We start from the raw sequence: 20061 nt of genomic DNA, 5'->3' as shown, positions 1-20061 counted from the left end.
TTTCGCTAAAACATTACAACACAGTAAGTTCCACTACATAAAAAAGAAAGTCACTTGGTAATGTTTTGAGGCCGTCAGATGAAACTCTCAGTGATTGTGGCAATATGGATATTCCGTTGCCTAATATTGTGACATGTGTAATTGGCCGCCACATTGTGCAGCCCTAGTATTTAGCCTCCTTCAGAGAAAGCCCATAAGAGCGAGGCCGACTCACAGCGAGCGACAATAGCCCTTTAAGGACCGATGTTCCGCGCTCTCCTGGCCAGTAAATAAGCGTGCTGTTCGTTGATAGAAGGGGAATTAGAGCCGGGCCAGGGCGGCGTAATGGGGATGGATAGGCGGCTCGCGCTGGGTCAAAGTCGCTTAGGAATCAATGCCGGGGTCCGGGTGAACAGGGGCCCCGAGAAAAGCAAAGATAAGGAGAGAGTGACTGGGAGAGGGGAGAACAGAAGCACAACCATTCATTTCCATTATCACAATTAAAAACACCATTCAGGCCCCGGCACCGCTTTTTAATTCACAGCAGCACGTGCGGAGTGGAAGACTAATGTGTCCGGGCCGGGCCGTAGACAAAAGCGCATTACCTCCCTGCCTCCCAGCGGGTTCCACATTTATACCGTTACATTTCACGCATAAATAAACTCATGTATGTACGCACGGACGCTTCCACACTTCCACGCATTACGGGGCCGAGATGTAAATTTCCTAATTAAATAATATCTGCGGCATTACTAATAAAAGTGTCACATTTCCGGCGCCCGGAATGAGTATTGAAGAAAATGGTAATGGCCTCGACACGTGGATTAAAACACTATTGATGCCATTAAAATGCTAAGTGGGCCCCACCAATTGGCATAACCACATTTTACCGGAGGAATGTCAAAGGAGCACGGCAGGAGTATAGCAATTACAATTACAATGCACTTAATTATGTGGGCCGCGTGTTTAATATGGTTAATATGTGCTACAGTGAAACAAAGGTTATACTAATGTGGGTTATTAACTGTTCAGAGTTGTTTCCACAGTCCAAAAGTGTTGTCCATTTTCAAGAAAAGCTGATTCTTTCTCAAACACGAATCCTAAATCATGACAGCATGTTATATGGAGATAACAGTACTCATTATACACAGTTTTCAAGTAGGATAAACAGCACTTGTGAAGCTATCGAAACAATTAGTGGGTTTGGACAGGCACTAACACAGGCTTCTTCTGCCCTCTGGTGGAGACAAAATCACTAACCGCTGTCACGCCACAGAAGTCCATCAGTTTCTCCACATAGTCATTCAAGTGCAGTGCATTGGGTCTGAGTTTAGTATTTTCGCACGTCCGTCCCGAGTACATTTATAGGAATCAATGTAAGATAAACATAACAGCTAAGAATGAGTATTTAAAGCCACACTATGGAACATTTCACTAGACAAAAAAGTTTTTTACTGGTATTTTTTTAGAGAAACACCAATCCAGCTTTTTTGCTTCAAATACCGACATCGATACCGATACTGAGGGTTTGAGTATCTACTGATATCTGATACCAACCGATACCACAAGACTTCCTTAAAAGTAGCTCACTGTGAGAGAAAAAGGGAAAGGTCCCCTTTTGTAAGAAGTGAATTAGCATGCTCTGGCTAGCATTGCTACTTTGCATGGCGATCAAAAACATGTTTGTGGAGGTAAAAATACCTCAGTGATTGAATTCTCCAGGTTCAGAGCTTCTTAATGTTGTGTACATACTGACGGAGATTGATTTGGTGAAATCAGTTCAGTTTCAGATATATGGAACCAATACCCAATACGAAATATTTTCCAGGATCAGCTTCTCTATCCAATACCAGTATCGGACCAGTGCATCCCTAGAGTTTTTATTGCTCAAAAATAAGTAAAAAAAAAACATGGATCTTTACAGTGAGAGCCTCGCCTCAGACCTGACTTGTAACTACGCTGCGAGGGGGACATCACCAGCTCGTCTCCATGGAGACAACTGAGAAACATCGTCGATCAACCCAGTCCAGACAAAGATATTTGAAAGTGTCTACTACAATGGATAATTGTGTAAATGGTTGACGGAGCGCCTGCACAAACGTATACAGCAGGAACCATATGTTTGCATATACTTGACATAGACATGAAACCAGAATTAACTTAGTTTTCTTTTCTTTTTTTTGATCAATTACAATTTTCAAAAAATATTTCTATTTGTCAAATTCCAGAAGAATGAGAGACAGAATTTTCTACACAAGTTTATATTACTTTTTACAAAGTCAGAAGTTTTACACTAAAATTACTATAAATTTAAACACTTTGTTAAAGCCCAGATGACGATGTCATGACCTTGGAAGCACAAGTCTGGCTCATCCTTGGGTGTAATTTCAAGACACTTGAAGGTTCAGGTTCATTGGTTAAAACAATGATGTAAATGTCCAGTCATCATACAGATCAGAAAGAAGGCGGGTTCTGTGTCCCAGAGATGAATGTGCTGTGTCTGAAATGTGAAGATCAACCCAAGAACAAATGCAGAAGACCTGGTGAAGATGCTGAACCTGGTAAGAGTTTGTCATTATCCAGAGTGAAACAAGTCCTGTACCGACATGGGCTGAGAGGGAACTCTGCAGGAAGAAGAGCTTACTCCAAAAGAAACGCGGCTATAATGACCATCATCATGCATGTGGGAGGGGCTGGTGCGCTTCACAAAATAGATGACATCATGAAGAAAGAACTCTATGTCTGTGGAAATATTGGAGCAACATCTCAAGACATCAGCCAGGAAGTTAAAGCTTGGGCGCAGACGGGTCTTCCAAATGGACAATTGCCAAAGCAAACTGTCAAACTGGTTACAAAGAGGCTTAAGGAAAACAAAGTCAATGTTTTGAAGCGGTCATCACAAAGTCCTGATCTCAGTCCAGTTGAAAATACACGTGAGGTGGCCACAAATGTGTCTCAGTTACACCAGTTCTGTTTGGACGAATGGACCAAAACTCCTCCAACTATTGTGAGAAACTTGGGGAAGGAAATCCAAAATGCTTGACTGAAGTTAAACAGTTTAAAGGCAATGCTACCAAATATTAATGAAATGTATGTAAACTTTTGTTTTTGTAGAAAATTCTATCTCATTCTTCTGGAATTTGACAAATAGATTTTTTTTTTTATTATTATTCTAATTGACATGAAACCAGAATTAACTTATTATTTTTAGGTCTGACAGTGAGGAAAAAATGCAAATGTATTTTTTTATAAAGAGTATGTAAACATATGGTTCCCGCTGTAGGCCTAGACGACATGGACAACCTGAGGCTTTATTTGGCTGTAACTCTGCAAAACTAACACTAGCACTGTCTGTGGTCCAGGCGCGTGTCAGTGTTGACTTTCTAGTGGGACAGAACATAACCTGGAATATTCCAGAGTTGCTTTACTAGCCTTCTGGACAGATGAGGCAGATCTGAAACAAATGACTTCTGCTCATGCACTGATATCAAAACAAGCAAGGAGATTTTAATTGACCTCTAAAGGGTCAAGGATTGTACGGTCCTTGCTTTCTGACTATTGGTCATTTCTTACAGAGTTTTGTCAATGCCCACAAGGAACGCCTCCAGCTGTTGCTCAGTGGGAAAGAAAGGAAGTAAAGTTTGGGAAGCGTTCAGTTTGTCTGTGGCTGCAGGTCATATGTGCACACAAAACCTCTGGGAACAAACTTTTCCCAAACTAAAATACATCAATTTTTAAATAGGTGTCATTCTGTTCATTTTCTCTCTGTTTTCTCTCAAATACTGGACTTTTACTATTACTATTACTATTACTTTTACTTTTACTAACAAGAGAGTTCCCTAATCAAAAGTACAGGGGCCCCTGGTTATGACCGTGTGTAAATCTCAGCTTGATTTTTTACTTTTGAAATCTCTCTCCCTCTCCTCATTTTGCCATCTTGCAGACGATCACTTTAAATTAGCTTTTTTATGTGTATTTGATTTCCTCAAATGCCACCATTATCCGTCTCAGAAAAAGCTCCTTGTGAGAATAAATATGCACAACTAAAGGAGAGGGAAACTGCATTTGCTTCCAGGCCCATTATACAGTAAGCCGTGCATAAGCTGGCTGCAAATGGACCACTATTCATAATGGTTAACAATGACGTCCAATCCAGGCCTGCTAATGAACCTCAATACAATCATGTTGGGCATTACGCAGTGATTTGTAGAGTCTAAGTGTATCATTGTGGATGCTAATGTTGATGAATATCTGGAAGGGGAAGGAAGTGAGTGTGGGGGAGAGATGTGCACGGACTTATTGCAAAGATAACAGCACCATCTAGTGGCATTAATACAGAAATACAGCTAAAGGATTAGATTAGATTAGATGTAATACTGTACAGCGTTTGACAATAAATGAGGGAGTCGGCTTGTTCAAAGTAAACAGTCCAGTTTAACAATCATTTGTTTGTGGATTTGTAAGTATTTCTGGCATGTTGCCCTGCCGGGGCGCAGTGACCTAACCCCTTAGCCATTCTAGTACTGTATAAAGATTCAATACATTCAATGTCAACAGTGTATATACAGAGTATAATTATGTTATAAGAAGGGACCATGTTATATTTGTATAGTCATCCCTATTCAAAAACAGAGGATTTCTCTGACAGAAAATGCATTGGTGAACAAGAATCACATTTTTATTATATTAAAAAACAGGGTTAGAGCATTGGTATTTGGGGGCTAAAACTATGGAAATGGTAAATGTGCATGTAAATGAGGTCCTGTAAAGTTAATATTTAACAAAAGTTATGGATCTGGAGTTTAAATTAAGTTGGTATGAAAAGTAAGAATGTCCAATTTTATTCTATTTGGACAAAATGGATCAATTACATTACCCCATTGAGAGCAGATGTCTTGTGACTTCTCTGATAGGCCTCAACCAAAAGCTTCTCTAAGCTTCCTTGTTGTTCTTGTTTTTTTTTCCTACCGTGCGCTCCCCCATTATTGTACATAGTTTCTCTTTTTCATTGTTTTTGTTCCATTTTGTTTTATTAGCGATATTTTGTTTTTTTGTACGGGCCAATGAGTATTCTGTATTGTAATAAAACTGCTATTGCAAGGGGTAATAGATGCCCATAAAATTTGCATGAAGGAAAGAATGTTACATTTCTGTTGATATATGCATGTATATGTATACTCATTTGATCTTTCCAAATAAAAATAAAAAGTCCAAATTGAGCTCAAAGTGTCACTCTTCAGTGTTTCCACCAGTATTTTCCAGCTCTGTCTTAATCCTCTTGGCCGTGGAGTTCACCAGAGCTTCACAGGTCTCCTCTGGACTGTTCTTCCACTTCTCTGTGACCACATCATGGACCCGGTGATGTCAGAGACCTTGTGCTACCCCAGCTTATGCTTGGGACGGCCCACAGATGCTCCTCGTCTTGGAGGTGTGTTTGGGGTTGTTCTCATATTGGAGCTCGCCCCTGTGGCCCATTTTCTGAAGGAAGGAGATCAGTACATGGTTCCCTTCATGAACTGTAGCTCCCCAGTGCCGGCAGCACTCATTCAGCCTCAGACCATGAAACTCCCACCCCCGTGCTTAACTGTCGGCATGAGGCTATCGTCTTTGTTCACCTCACCATGTCACCTGCGTGACATCATCTGAACACAAAAGCTTACCTTAGACTCATCAGACCACAGGACATGGCTCCGGTAATCCAGCTTGTCTTCAGCAATCTGCTTTAATGTGGATCATCTTTAGAGGAGGTTAGCCGTGCAGATCAATCTGAAAACTGACATGCTCTGACCCTTGATTCCCTTGTTGAGAACCATGATACCAACATGTCTTGTACCGTACTGGAGCAGAACATGCTCCCCTTTCGGGAACTGGGCCACCCCTGCCGAGTCCGACACAGCAGAAGGTAAAGGTTATGGACTGGCCAAACATGTCCCTCCATCTAAACCCTACTGAGCATCTGCGGGCCCTCCCAAACAGAGGCTGGAGGAGCACGAGGTCTCTGACATCATCGGGTCCGTGATGTGGTCAAAGAGGAGTGGAAGAACAGTCCAGAGGAGACCTGTGGAGCTCTGGTGAAATCCACGGCCAAGAGGATTAAGACAGAGCTGGAAAATACTGCTGGAAAGAGCAAATATTAACATTCTGAGCTCAATTTGTTCATTTTCTCAGAGGGGTATACTCACTTTTAGTGCCACCAGTTTAATATAACATAATATAATGTAAAATCCTTCCTCACAGGTGAAGAACCTGGGTGTGATTTTTGACTTTGAGCTGACTTTTATTCCACACATTAAGAATATCACAAAGATTGTTTTTTACCATCTAAAGAACATAGCCAGAGTCCACCCCATTCTCTCTTGGGCCAACAAGGAGACGCTAATGCATGCTTTTATCACCAGTCGTACCGACTACTGTAAATGCCCTGCTTTCTGGTCTTCCCAAAGAGTATCTCAGATCTATAACTTTTACAAAATTCAGCAGCTCGTGTCCTGACGAAGACCAGGAGAATCGCTGCAATGGCTCCCCGTGTGTTTCAGGATCGATTATAAAGTTATTTTAATGTTTTTTAAATGTTTTAATGGTCTTGGTCCTTCTTATCTTTCAGAACTGCTTTTACCTTATGAACCTTCACAGCCCCTTCGCTCCTCCGGCAGGGGTCTCCTAGTTATTCCTAAAGTCAACAAAAAGACTCACGGCGAGGCATCAAATGATGTCCATCTATTTATTTAGTCCTAATATATAAAATATATATATGGGAGGGTGCACCAGGCTTATTGTTTTAAATGTTGTAATCTGTAAAGCACTTTGTGATACCTTTCGGTATGAAAAGTGCTTTATAAATAACGTTTGATTGATTGATTGATTGTTGAGATACTGATGTTGGATAGACACGCACATCCGAGATGAGTTTGGTAGCGTGCAAGAGTTTGATAGGACGTTAGATGAAAGAATAAGAGACTCACAAAGAATTTATTGGGCACCACACGGAAACATTTCTAACCCTTCGTCAGACGTCAGACGTCACTAGTCCATCTGACGAAGGGTTAGTGACGCCCGAAACGTTACCATGTGGTGCCAAATAAATTCTGTGGGAGCTCAACAGCGGTGCAGAGTCTATTATCCTTTCATCTTGAGATACTGATGGGACATTAAAATCACTGTTATACAAGCTGCACACGGACTACTTTATATTGTAGTACTGTCATTACTTCAGTGTCATCCCATGAAAATACATTAATGAATTATTTGGAGAAATGTTAGGGGTGTACATAAGTATGTGAGATACTGTACTTCATAGCAATGGTGATATAAATACTCATGTTTTCATGATATGTCCCTGATCTAATGCACACATGAGCCACACACAGACAAGGCTTTAAATGCCCTGTTCAAACGATTGTATATTTGAACAAAGGGTTATATTTCTGTACAGGGATTAAACAGCATGTATACATGTAATGGTATGTTATTACTGACCACTACAGGCTCCAACTAAAGGTTAAAGAAATGTTAGAAATGTGCATCTCTAGTTTAGTTTGTTTGATTTATCAGTCTTCCAGGAAGTTCCCACTGTTCTGACAATCAGATAAATAAATACCTTTGATACAAATCTTATGAGGGCTTAGTTGTTTCAACTAAAAAAGATACTCTGCAATGCACACCCTTTGCCCACAGTGTGGCTTTAAACATGCGTGGAACATTTTTTTGAAGGAAAAAACAGTACGGCATGGTTAAAAGCTCATAGAAATCGCATCCAGTGGAGTGTTTTTACATTTGAACCCACTCACCGATGCCAGAGTTGCCTCCGGTGATGAGGACCACTTTGTCCGAGAGGTCACGACCCTGCAGGATCTCCAGAGCAGCGGTGTTTCCATCATATCGTTTAGGCTTCACCACCACGTCCTCCACCGTGAAGGCCTGCCGCGGGTCGAAGTAGGTGCTTCTCTTGTTGATGTGGCTGCAAACGACACAAACTATATAAGAGTTTCAGTCTACAGGACAGATCGTTTGGCTGCTGAACTATTACTTACTCCACATAAACTATCTGCCCATTCTCGTCCGTTTCTTGCTCCCAGCCATAGGGTAGATCTGTAAGGCAAAAAATTGGATTGATTGAGATATTAGAAAAAGAAAAACAAGGTTCATTATGCAACAAGAAAAAATGGGAGTGAGAAGCAAAACAAAAACAGGCAGGCATTGTGTGGACTAGTCCAGGGGTGGCCAACCCGCGGCTCTCGAGCCGCATGCGGCTCTTGGCCAATCAGAGTGCGGCTCTTTGCATGATTGGATATGTTTAATACAATGCGGCTCTTTGCAAAATAATTGGTAAATATTTCCCATAAACTGTAACAGTCTTTGACCAAAAATCCAACCATCGTCCTACAGACCCTGTTTCCATCTCTACATGAATGAGAGTCCGTATCTCTCTCCTTTTCGAGGCGTCGTGTAAAAGGAGCCCGTGCAGGCTGCACGGGCTGCACGGGCAGCCCGTGCAGCTGCCCGTGCAGCCTGCACGGGCAGCACGGTGCAGCTTTGAGTGAGGCTGCACCGTGAGGCTGCACGGTGCAGCCTCACTCAAAGCGGGATGTAGGTTAAACAACAGGCAGGCAGATCGTGGCACTAGGATCAGCTTCTGTGCTTTTCAGATTTCGGATCAGCTACTCTTTATTTGATGTAATTTGGCCACATATTCACAGAAAAAGATCAAAATTAGGAAATGGAAAAAAGCGGAGCTCTAATGTAGCATAATGATGCGAAGCGCGACATCGTAACGCGGAAATACGCAAAGTCATGACTTTTCTTTCACATGTGACAGTAGCTGTAACAGATGCAACTTAAAACAGACTCTCAGATCCTCCAGAGGCTCCTGGTTAAAGTCCATGAACTTTGTGCAGCGTAGAGTGCGTTCTCTGCACAGTCCAGTCAGGACGAAGCTGCAGGCACTGAGCGCACAGGCCAGGGGCGGATCAGAGAAGGGGGCTCAGTGGGCAGGGCCCCACATACAAACACACCCCAGCATTAAAATAAATAAATAAATAATAATAATCTAATTCTGTCTCAGTCAGAGCTGAAAGGACAAAATGTCATTTAATATACATGTATTTCAATCTTGTTGAGGAGTAAAACCATTCAATCTAACACAATTATTTAAAAAAAGAAAGAAAAAGGCATAAAGTTTATTGTGATTAAATAAAACGGTCACATTCTATTTAATCACAATAAACTACCGCCCCGGAATCTCGCTAATGGTCGGTGCCTTTGTGGCTCTTCACAGGATCATGGTTGAAAATTTCGGCTCTTGGTCTCTGACTGGTTGGCCACCCCTGGACTAGTCTTTCTTTAGCACCACCATGTAAGTTCTTATGTTAATCCAGTATGGATTCAGATCTGTCACCAGAGGAGAGAGAGGCTGCAGTGGCTTTGTCTCCCTCGTGAAGCTGTGGCTCAGCGAGAGAACATAAAAATCATTACTGTCTAGCAGACAAAATATATTTAGCCTGCGATGTCCTGTGTGCTTCAGTGCAGTGAAAAAAACAATATGAAGGCTCTGCTCAGAGCAACTAAACGTTTCCTGTAGCACTTACAGTGGTGTGCAAAGGTTTGGGCACCCCTGTAAATGTTCATGATTTTCCTTCATAAATCATTGGTTGTCTGGATAAGAAATTTCGGTTAAATATATCATATAGGACACAAACACCGTGATAATTGAGAAGTGAAATAAAGTTAATATGATTTATGGGGATGGGCATAAATTCAGGCACCACAAAAGAAAAATTAACTCAATATTTTGTGCATCCTCCTTTTGCAGAAATAACAGCCTCTAAACACTTTCTATAGTTTCAGATTCAAATCTGGATTCTGGGGGAAGGTATTTTGGACCATTCTTCTTTACAAAACATCTCCAGTTCATGCACCACAAATGTTCAATAATATTCAGGTCCCCGCATTGCATTCCGCATTACTCGTCCATACAGCATCTCCTTGTGTAATGTGAAAAGCTAAATAGTTAAACGATGCAGTGACACCATCTGCAGCAGGATGATGTCGGGGGGCAAAGCTCTCGATTTACCGATCGATCTACGTTCCCACTCTCACCTATGGTCATGAGATTTTGGTAATGACCGAAAGGACAAGATCGCAAATACAAGCGGCCGGAATGAGTTTCCTTCGCAGGGTGGCTGGGCGCACCCTTCGAGATCAGGTGAGGAGCTCAGTTACCCGGGATGAGCTCGGAGTAGAGTCGCTGCTCCTTCATGTCGAAAGGAGCCAGCTGAGGTGGCTAGGGCATCTGTTTCGGATGCTTCCTGGTCGCCTCCCGCGGGAGGTTTCCAGGCATGTCCTTGTGGGACAAGACCTTGTGAAAGGGCCCAGGACACGCTGGTGGGACTATGTCTCCGAGCTGGCCTGGTGTCGCCTCGGGGTCCTCCCAGAATAGCTGGAGGAGGTGTGCGTGGATCAGGAAGTTTGGGCATCTCTGCTGAGACTGCTGCCCCCGCGACCCGGCCCCGGATAAAGCGGAAGAAAATGGATGAATGGAATATTCAGGTCTGGAGACTGAAACGGCCGTTCCAGAACGTTGTACTTCAAAGTACTGTTCAAAGATCCAGCCCCGGCGCAACTTCAGCTTTGTCACTGATTCCTGGACATAGTTCTTCAGAATCTGTTGATATTGAGTGGAATCCATGCTACCCTCAACTTTACAAGATTCCCAGTCCCTGCACTGGAAACACAGCCCCACAGTATGATAGAACAACCACCACATTTTACTATAGTAGCAAGCGTTTTTCTTGGAATGCTGTTCTTTTTCTGCCATGCAGAACGCCCCTTGTTTTGCCCAAATAACTCTATTTTAGTTTCATCAGTCCACAGAACCTTATTCCAAAATGAAGCTGGCTTGTCCAAATGTGCTTTAGCAAACCCCAAGCCACACCGTTTGTGGCGTGTGCAGAGGAAAGGCTTTTCCGCATTACTCGTCCATACAGCATCTCCTTGTGTAAAGTGAAAAGCTGAATAGTTGAACGATGCAGTGACACCATCTGCAGCAGGATGATGTTGTAGGTCTTTGGAGCTGGTCTGTGGTTGACTGTGAGATGATGTTGTAGGTCTTTGGAGCTGGTCTGTGGGTTGACTGTGAGATGATGTGGTAGGTCTTTGGAGCTGGTCTGTGGTTGACTGTGAGATGATGTTGTAGGTCTTTGGAGCTGGTCTGTGGGTTGACTGTGGGATGATGTTGTAGGTCTTTGGAGCTGGTCTGTGGGTTGACTGTGGGATGATGTTGTAGGTCTTTGGAGCTGGTCTGTGGGTTGACTGTGAGATGATGTTGTAGGTCTTTGGAGCTGGTCTGTGGTTGACTGTGAGATGATGTTGTAGGTCTTTGGAGCTGGTCTGTGGGTTGACTGTGAGATTATGTTGTAGGTCTTTGGAGCTGGTCTGTGGGTTGACTGTGAGATGATGTGGTAGATATTTGGAGCTGGTCTGTGGGTTGACTGTGAGATGATGTTGTAGGTCTTTGGAGCTGGTCTGTGGTTGACTGTGAGATGATGTTGTAGGTCTTTGGAGCTGGTCTGTGGGTTGACTGTGAGATGATGTGGTAGGTCTTTGGAGCTGGTCTGTGGGTTGACTGTGGGTTGACTTTGAGATGACGTGGTAGGTCTTTGGAGCTGGTCTGTGGGTTGACTGTGAGATGATGTGGTAGGTCTTTGGAGCTGGTCTGTGGGTTGACTGTGAGATGATGTTGTAGGTCTTTGGAGCTGGTCTGTGGGTTGACTGTGAGATGATGCTGTAGGTCTTTGGAGCTGGTCTGTGGGTTGACTGTGAGATGATGTTGTAGGTCTTTGGAGCTGGTCTGTGGGTTGACTGTGAGATTATGTTGTAGGTCTTTGGAGCTGGTCTGGGGGTTGACTGTGAGATGATGTGGTAGATCTTTGGAGCTGGTCTGTGGGTTGACTGTGAGATGATGTTGTAGGTCTTTGGAGCTGGTCTGTGGTTGACTGTGAGATGATGTTGTAGGTCTTTGGAGCTGGTCTGTGGGTTGACTGTGAGATGATGTGGTAGGTCTTTGGAGCTGGTCTGTGGGTTGACTGTGGGTTGACTGTGGGTTGACTTTGAGATGACGTGGTAGGTCTTTGGAGCTGGTCTGTGGGTTGACTGTGGGTTGACTTTGAGATGACGTGGTAGGTCTTTGGAGCTGGTCTGTGGGTTGACTGTGAGATGATGTGGTAGGTCTTTGGAGCTGGTCTGTGGGTTGACTGTGAGATGATGTTGTAGGTCTTTGGAGCTGGTCTGTGGGTTGACTGTGAGATGATGCTGTAGGTCTTTGGAGCTGGTCTGTGGGTTGACTGTGAGATGATGTTGTAGGTCTTTGGAGCTGGTCTGTGGGTTGACTGTGAGATTATGTTGTAGGTCTTTGGAGCTGGTCTGGGGGTTGACTGTGAGATGATGTGGTAGATCTTTGGAGCTGGTCTGTGGGTTGACTGTGAGATGATGTTGTAGGTCTTTGGAGCTGGTCTGTGGTTGACTGTGAGATGATGTTGTAGGTCTTTGGAGCTGGTCTGTGGGTTGACTGTGAGATGATGTGGTAGGTCTTTGGAGCTGGTCTGTGGGTTGACTGTGGGTTGACTGTGGGTTGACTTTGAGATGACGTGGTAGGTCTTTGGAGCTGGTCTGTGGGTTGACTGTGAGATGATGTGGTAGGTCTTTGGAGCTGGTCTGTGGGTTGACTGTGAGATGATGTTGTAGGTCTTTGGAGCTGGTCTGTGGGTTGACTGTGAGATGATGCTGTAGGTCTTTGGAGCTGGTCTGTGGGTTGACTGTGAGATGATGTTGTAGGTCTTTGGAGCTGGTCTGTGGTTGACTGTGAGATGATGTTGTAGGTCTTTGGAGCTGGTCTGTGACTGTGACTGTTCTCACCATCCTGCGCCTCTGCTTATCTGACATTTTTTTGGTCTGCCACTCCAGGCCTTAATTAGAACTGTGCCTCTGGTCTCTTATTCCTCACAAAGTTCCTCACAGTTGAAGCTGAGAGCTTAAATCTCTGAGACACTTAGTTTCTGTATCCTTCCTCTAAACCATGATGTTGAACAATCATTGTTTTCAGGTCATCTGAGAGTTGTTTTGAGGCTCCCATGTTGCCACTCTTCAGAGAAGATGCAAAGAGGAGAAACACTTACAATTGGCCTCCTTAAATACCCTTTCTGAAGACTGGATTCACCCGTGTATGGAGGTCAAGAGTCACTGAGGTCACCAAACCAATTTTGAGTTCTAATAATTAGTGCTAAAGGTATTGAAATCAATAAAATGACATGGGTGCTTAAATTTATACACATGCCTAATTTTTTTTAAATAATTCTTGCACAGTTTCCATAATTCATATAAACTTTATTTCACTTATCAAAATCACTTGGTTTGTCTCCTATATGATATACTAGCTGAGACCCGGCCTTCGGCCGGGCCTCGCTAGTCTCCACATTTGATATTCTGAGATTATGAGTGATTACAAAGAAAAGTCCAACCCGTCACACAGTTCAGCTGTAGAACAGTGGTTCCCAACCCATTCCAAAAACTATGGCCACGACAAATGTTTAAAATAATGAAGGCAAAAAATAATTTCAAACAAACAGCAATTGGAGAGTTTGATGCACCCGTGCTCCTTTCTTATTAACTACAACGACAATATGCTATGTTATATGCTAAACTCAGGGAATAGAATTCAAGAGAGAGTGGAATAATTATGGATAAATATGAGGGGTTGAGCTCTAACGGTTTGGGTCACGGTGCAGGACCCGAGGTTTGGTGCATCACGGTAGTGTACAATAAAACAAAGAATAAGTTGGTTTAGAAATGAAATAGCCTAATGATCGTTGTTAGACAGTATTTATAACTTTACAATGAAATTGGCAATGCTTTCAAAGCTGCTTTAGAATAAAATGTACCTCTGGGCTCACAATACGTGAAAGCAAAATAGAAAACAAATGGTACAGCAGCAAAGGAAAAAAAAAGGAAAAAACTACGCAGGGCAGGCCATGCGCTCGTTAAGTTGTAGTTTCATTTTCGCTTTCACTCACACGGAGGATAAATCAGTCGGAGCAGCGCGTTTGATTAGAGGCTCGTGTTGGAGCAGGTTTTGGGCAGGAGAGACTTAAACAAAGACACGCAGATGTGTTTTGGAGGATGTACCTGTACCTGTGCGGAGCGTCTACAGCTGCAGTTTAGGGTGAGTGACGATGGCACACAGCGGCCTGTTTGGATGCGCGCGCGCGCGCACACACATACACGCCTGCGCACGCACGCACACACACACACACACACACACGCACACGCGCACGCACGCGCACACAGGCCTATTTGGATGCACGCGCGCACACATACACGCACGGACGCTCACACGCGCACACACACAAACGCGCGCGCACACACACAGCGCCCTGGGTGAATGCGCGCACACGCACGGCAGTCAGATCTCGTGCACTCGCGTTTTTGTGACGGTGGGTTGTCCTCGGACAGCAGCACCGCAGCACCGCGGCTTTCTGGTATTCCCAAACGGTCTCCCATCCCAGTCCTAACCAGGCCCGTCCCTGCTTAGCTTCAAAGTCGGTATGGGAAACAAACATGGCGGCGCCCAGGCGGCGGCCATTGAGTTAGCGTTTTCTATAATAGATTTAATTTAAATTTCTTATCCAGACAACCAATGATTTATAAAGGCAAATCATGAACATTTACAGGGGTGCCCAAACTTTAGCATACCACTGTAGTTACTGTGCCTCTCGAACAGCAGTTTTCAGATTATTCCACAGATTTTCAATAGGATTTAGGTCAGGACTTTGACTGGGCCATTCTAACACATTAATATGTTTTTATTGAACCATTCCATTGTAGATTTATCTTTGTGCTTCGGGTAATTGTCCGGCTGGAAGGTGAATGTCCGCCCCAGCCTCAGTTCTCTTTCTGACTCCAGCAGGTTTTCCTCCAAAATGTCCCTGTATTTGGCTCCATCCATCTTCACAACTATTCTTACAATCTCCCCAGTCCACGCTGAGGAAAAGCAGCCCCACAGCATGATGCTCCCCCCGTATATTTAACACTGGGGATGGTGCACTCAGGACAATGAGCAGTGTTAGGTTTGCTCCATACATAACGTTTTGCATTTGGGCCAATAAGTTCAATTTTTGTCTCATCTGACCTAAGTTCCTTCTTCCACATGGAGCTGTGTCCTCCATATGACTTCTAGCAAATTTCAAACGGGATTTCTCATGGCCTCCTTTCCTTAATGGCTTTCTTCTTCCACTCGATTTGTGTAGAGTACGACTTATAGTTGTCCCATGTACAGATTCCCCCAGCTCAGCAGCAGTACTTCGCAGCTCCTCCAGAGTTATCTTGGGGAACTTGGTTGTATTTCTGACCAGTGCTCTCCTTGTTCGGTTTGTTAGTTTAGGTGAACGACCACGCCTTGGTAAGTTCGCAGTGGTGCTATACTCTTTCCATTTCTGAATGATGGATTGAACAGTGCTCCGGGAGATGTTTAAATCTTGGGAAATCTTTGTATAAATTAACGCTACTTTAAACTTCTCCACAGCTTTATCCCTGACCTCTCTGGTGCTCCTTGGCCTTCATGATGTTGTTTAGTGACCAATACACTCCGACCATAGCTCTGAGGTCCTAAAAGAACAGCTGAAATTAAACTGAGAGTAGATTACACACATGTGACCTCTATTTAATGGTTAGGCCAAGGTGTGAACGTTTTGGAGTCATTAGGAATGTTATAAAAGCAATTTAATGCACTCAGAAAATGCTGTATGAATACTTATGCACGCCCCACTTTCCACTTTTCTATTTTTTGAAAAATAACAGAATCATGTATCATTTTGCTTTCACTTCACAGTTGTCTGTTACTTGTGTGTGAACGTTCAGTAAAAAAATCAAAATAAAATCTTTATGTTTAGGGTTGTAAATATGACAAAATGTGCAAAAGTCCAAGGTGTATGACTACTTTCGAGAGGCACTGTATTCCAGCAGCTTTTTGAGTGGGAATGTCTGGCTACGGTTGCTTTGAGGTATGATTGGACAATGACCGCGGTCATTTAAGAGTAGACTTGTGTCCAAATACCATGACCTCTCATTAAAGTGCAAATGGTACAGGGAGGGCCATCTAGGCTTTAACATTGTTTACACACATCTGGAGTGAACTTAAAGAGAAGACATCTTTTTTCTGAAACAGTACAAAGATCTGACAGTCATGCGCGTATCAGTGAAAGGATAAACCATGTCTCTCGAGGATTGAGTCCAGGGGCAGCAGGAACAAGGAGACAGCACAGGGCAAAACAATAAACATTTGAAAACACAGCAAAGTGCGTTGATGACTTTTCAGTTTATAAAGTCTTACTGTTAATAAATCTAAATAAGATTTTTACTTCCTGGAGCCTCAAAATGACTGGAGGTGGGCGGTGCCTTCACCGTTGGGCGGCAAATAGAGCTCCACAGTCACGCCCAATCCCATGTATTTTTAGCACTGACTTTTGGAAAAAGTCAATTATTAAGAGTTTAATGGCACGACGCCGGCTAAAAGAAACAAACAATACTTGAAAATATGAAATTAACGAAATTACTTTTATAATTTTGCAGTTTAAAACATTTTAGACAGTATGTTTCATGTCTGTGAGATAGCACATAGCTGATTAGCCAGCGCCGTGATGTTAAACTCTTAACAGTTGACTTTTTCGAAAAGTCAACGCTAATAATACATGGGATTTTTTTCATGTTGGACCCCGACACGTGACTGGGAGAGGGTGTGACTATTGAGCTCTAGATGCTCCGCTCTTATGTAATGCATCAACCTTACATTGGCCAGTTATGTTCTGACTAAATGTGTAGAATTCAACTATGAATGTGTTATACGAACACTATTTGTCAGAATTTATCATAATAAAATAAATAAATAAATTGCAAACCTCCAGCACAACGTTTTTTCTTCCCAGTCTTGGGATGCTCCCACTGGGTCTTCATGTCATCATGGCTTAAAAAGACGAAGGGAAATTGTTATTGATCATTAAAAATAAGTAAAGAGGATTTTGCTTAGACCAAAGACAACTTTGGGCAGATACAACAGCCCAAACTCCAGAGCTAAGAATGCAAAATTTGCTCTTCGCCACATTCCAAGGAGCTCCCCAAAGCCTTTCTATATAAGTCAGTCGAATGTGACTACTCCCATGGCAAAATAACTCATAACATGTCACAATCGAGCATTATGTTCTGCGCCCAAATGATTCAATTATGCTACCCTTTACCCTTGAGATGGGCAACATTATAGGAGGATCACTGTTATTGTTTATTTCCGCGATTTTCATCTGATGTTTTGGTGACTGGTGGGCAAATAGCTGATATTTCCGAGCTTGAAGAGCTGTTTATTTAAATCACATCTTTTACAGAAGCAATGTTCTTTTCGAACGATGTTTTGACCCGCCATAAAACTAATAATATCTATATCAGTGGTTCTCAGCCTTGAGGAATAGGATTATTAGCCTACATAATTCTAAAAAAAAATGTTTTTAAAATCATCAAATTACAAACAAATAAAGACATTCTGGTAAAATAGCACACACATGCTACGATAAAATATTATATTATATGCCAATATAAATATGTATATTTTATCTAAATTTGTCTTGCGACCCGGTTGGAGGTTGACCACTGATCTATATAATTGAGTTCGGGGATGTGACGTCATATCGCTAAGCATTATGGAATTAGCAGCAAATGTAAACTAATGGAGATTTTAAAAGTTAAAATACTGGAGGTATTACTGGTTATTGTTCACATTAAAACACTTGGACACCACAGTGTGTTAGATGTTTTACCAGCAGTAACTCAGCAGCTAACGGAGTTGTTCCACAGCTATTTTCTCCACTTTTTATACTGTTTTTAGCTAATGTTAGTCAATGGAAATGTATGCTAACAGCTGCAAAGATGGCCGATCTCTATAGTAACTGTGGAATTTCACAAACTCTATACATTTTCGTTGCCCACCAGTGCCTCGGACGTGACGACATGGCAATCCCCCTAATAGTACAATACAATACAATACAATTATATACAGGTAAAAAATGTGAGAAAAATCCAATATCTACTACCAGTGTAGTTCGTAGACTGGACCAGCAAGAGATATTTCAGGTTTTGCTCCATGTACTCGGGCAGCAGCTTGCTCTCACTGCATGATATCTCTATAGGACAGGAGCCATTGCCTTACACTCAGAGGCTGCACGGTCTTCCTTCGGCACACTACCATGTAGCTGTGAGACCAGCTGATATTATTCAACGATTATTCGTCAGATTTCATTTTGCAATATCACCTCACAAAAGAAGCCTCAGAGTGCAGCGTATGGCTCTTCCAGCAATATTTGGAGAAAGTGCCAACAGTCAGGACAAAAATTACGATATTGATTCATTGTCTTTTATTTGCATTTGCTGTGGTCTCCTGGTATATAAGTGATTAGGGTTTCTGGATGAAAGGGACATATTTGCGCCAAATAGGATTCCAATCGCAATCTTTCAGTTTGCTTTTCTCCAGCGATGTTCAATAGGCAAAATTGTGTGCGAAGAACTAAGAAATATATTTGAAGTTTTCAATTTAAAACATTTCAACACAATCTGCAAACATAAAGACAAAAGGAAAGACTTCATTTCCCTTGCCGATGTTGAAATATCATCTTAGCTTGTCAATGGTGGTTGTAGGTATCCTCTATTTCATACACATTGCTCAGGAGAAAGATTGCAGATCCCAGTCATAGAAATAATGACTAAAAGATTTTGCAAATGGAGCCGTTTTAGCAAATTTGACAAACAAAGCAGTCTAGCATTCTTTTTTGTTTCCTAGTTGATGAATCCATTAATGTCTACAAAGATATCTGAAGTATGTATTTTTTTCCTACTAGATATGTAAAGGCAACACCTAAAAACAAAGTTATTCCAAAGTGGTCCACCCTGTTTCCCACGGGGTAAGAGAGGAGAAGTCCTGACTGCAGCAGGTGCACTTACTTGGCGTAGTAAACCCATCCGTCTTTAGTTGACCTCTCCTCCCACCCCGGAGGAAGCTCATCCTCACTGTCCGTGTCGTCCATGCCCGCGTACTTCAGAGCAGCCATCGGAGAGATGCTGGAGAGTAAACAAACACAGGCTAGAGAGTACGCGCGGCGAGTACACTGGGCTCGAATGACTTCTCCCGGTACTTCCGCAACAACACGGTGACAGCTGCCGAAAGGGACGATGGGAAATGGAGTTTTTCACCGCATGATCTTCCCACTGACAGGCGGCGAAATAAAAATAAAACAGTATGAAGTGTGTTCTGAATTTAAAAAATATACATATAATAGTTGAAGTGTGTGTGTTTTATTTTATTTTTTTTATTCTCAGTTTATCATGAATAGCCTGTTCACACTCTTAGACTGTTCTTTTGCACATTATTCAGGTTTTACTTCATTGCCCTTATCATGACTCTAAAGTTTAGGGCCTCAACTGAAGATACTGAACCAGGGCGTCTGCAAGCACGTTGAATTATTTAGATTAAAAAAGAAAGTGGAAATTAATACTATATGAAAATGGATTTGAATGGATAAACGATTTAAATGTTCTTCTTTTTTTTTAACCAGTAATTTTAATTTATTTTAGCATTTTAGCTCTAGTTGGACTCAAAACATTGCCTTTTTATTAACAAAAAGTAGATTTAATTGAAATGAAGAGGAGTCCTGAAATATAAAAAGGCTATGGTTTGAAATGGCATAGTATGGCATGGGGTCTTTTACCCAGACTGTGTGGATGTTGTCCTTGTGTCTACTGTCTAGATGGGTTTCCTCGAGATCAGAGGTGTCCAAACTATTTTCATCCAGGGCCATCCAGGGATGGATCAAATGACAATGCCTCAAGGCTGAGGACATGTTCCTTGTAGTGCACTAGCTGAGGACATGCTCTTTGTAGTTCACTGGCTGAGAATGTGTTATTTGTTGTGCTCTGGCTGACGATATGCTCTTTGTCGTGCACTGGCTGAGGTTGTGCTCTTTGTAGCTCACTGGCTGAGGACATGCTCTTTGTAGTTCA

At 42.6% G+C, this 20061-nt stretch overlaps 1 protein-coding gene across 1 annotated transcript in view; it reads right to left on the bottom strand.

The window, feature by feature from the left end:
* wwox (WW domain containing oxidoreductase) overlaps positions 1-19123 on the bottom strand; it is a 294998-nt gene extending 275875 nt beyond the window's left edge. The window contains exons 1-4 of the mRNA XM_079567827.1: positions 19006-19123; positions 16923-16987; positions 8010-8067; positions 7767-7936 (exon numbers count right to left, since the gene is read on the bottom strand). Coding sequence (XP_079423953.1) covers positions 7767-7936; positions 8010-8067; positions 16923-16987; positions 19006-19112 — 400 coding nt within the window. The 5' untranslated portion in view covers positions 19113-19123. The remainder of the gene's footprint in view (positions 1-7766; positions 7937-8009; positions 8068-16922; positions 16988-19005) is intronic.
* Positions 19124-20061: the final 938 nt, after the last annotated feature.

The sequence above is a fragment of the Gobius niger genome, assembly GCF_951799975.1.
Source record: "Gobius niger genome assembly, chromosome: 12".
NCBI lineage: Eukaryota > Metazoa > Chordata > Actinopteri > Gobiiformes > Gobiidae > Gobius > Gobius niger.
The sequence above is the reverse complement of the archived record's forward strand: the minus strand, read 5'-3'. Positions and strand labels throughout refer to the sequence as shown.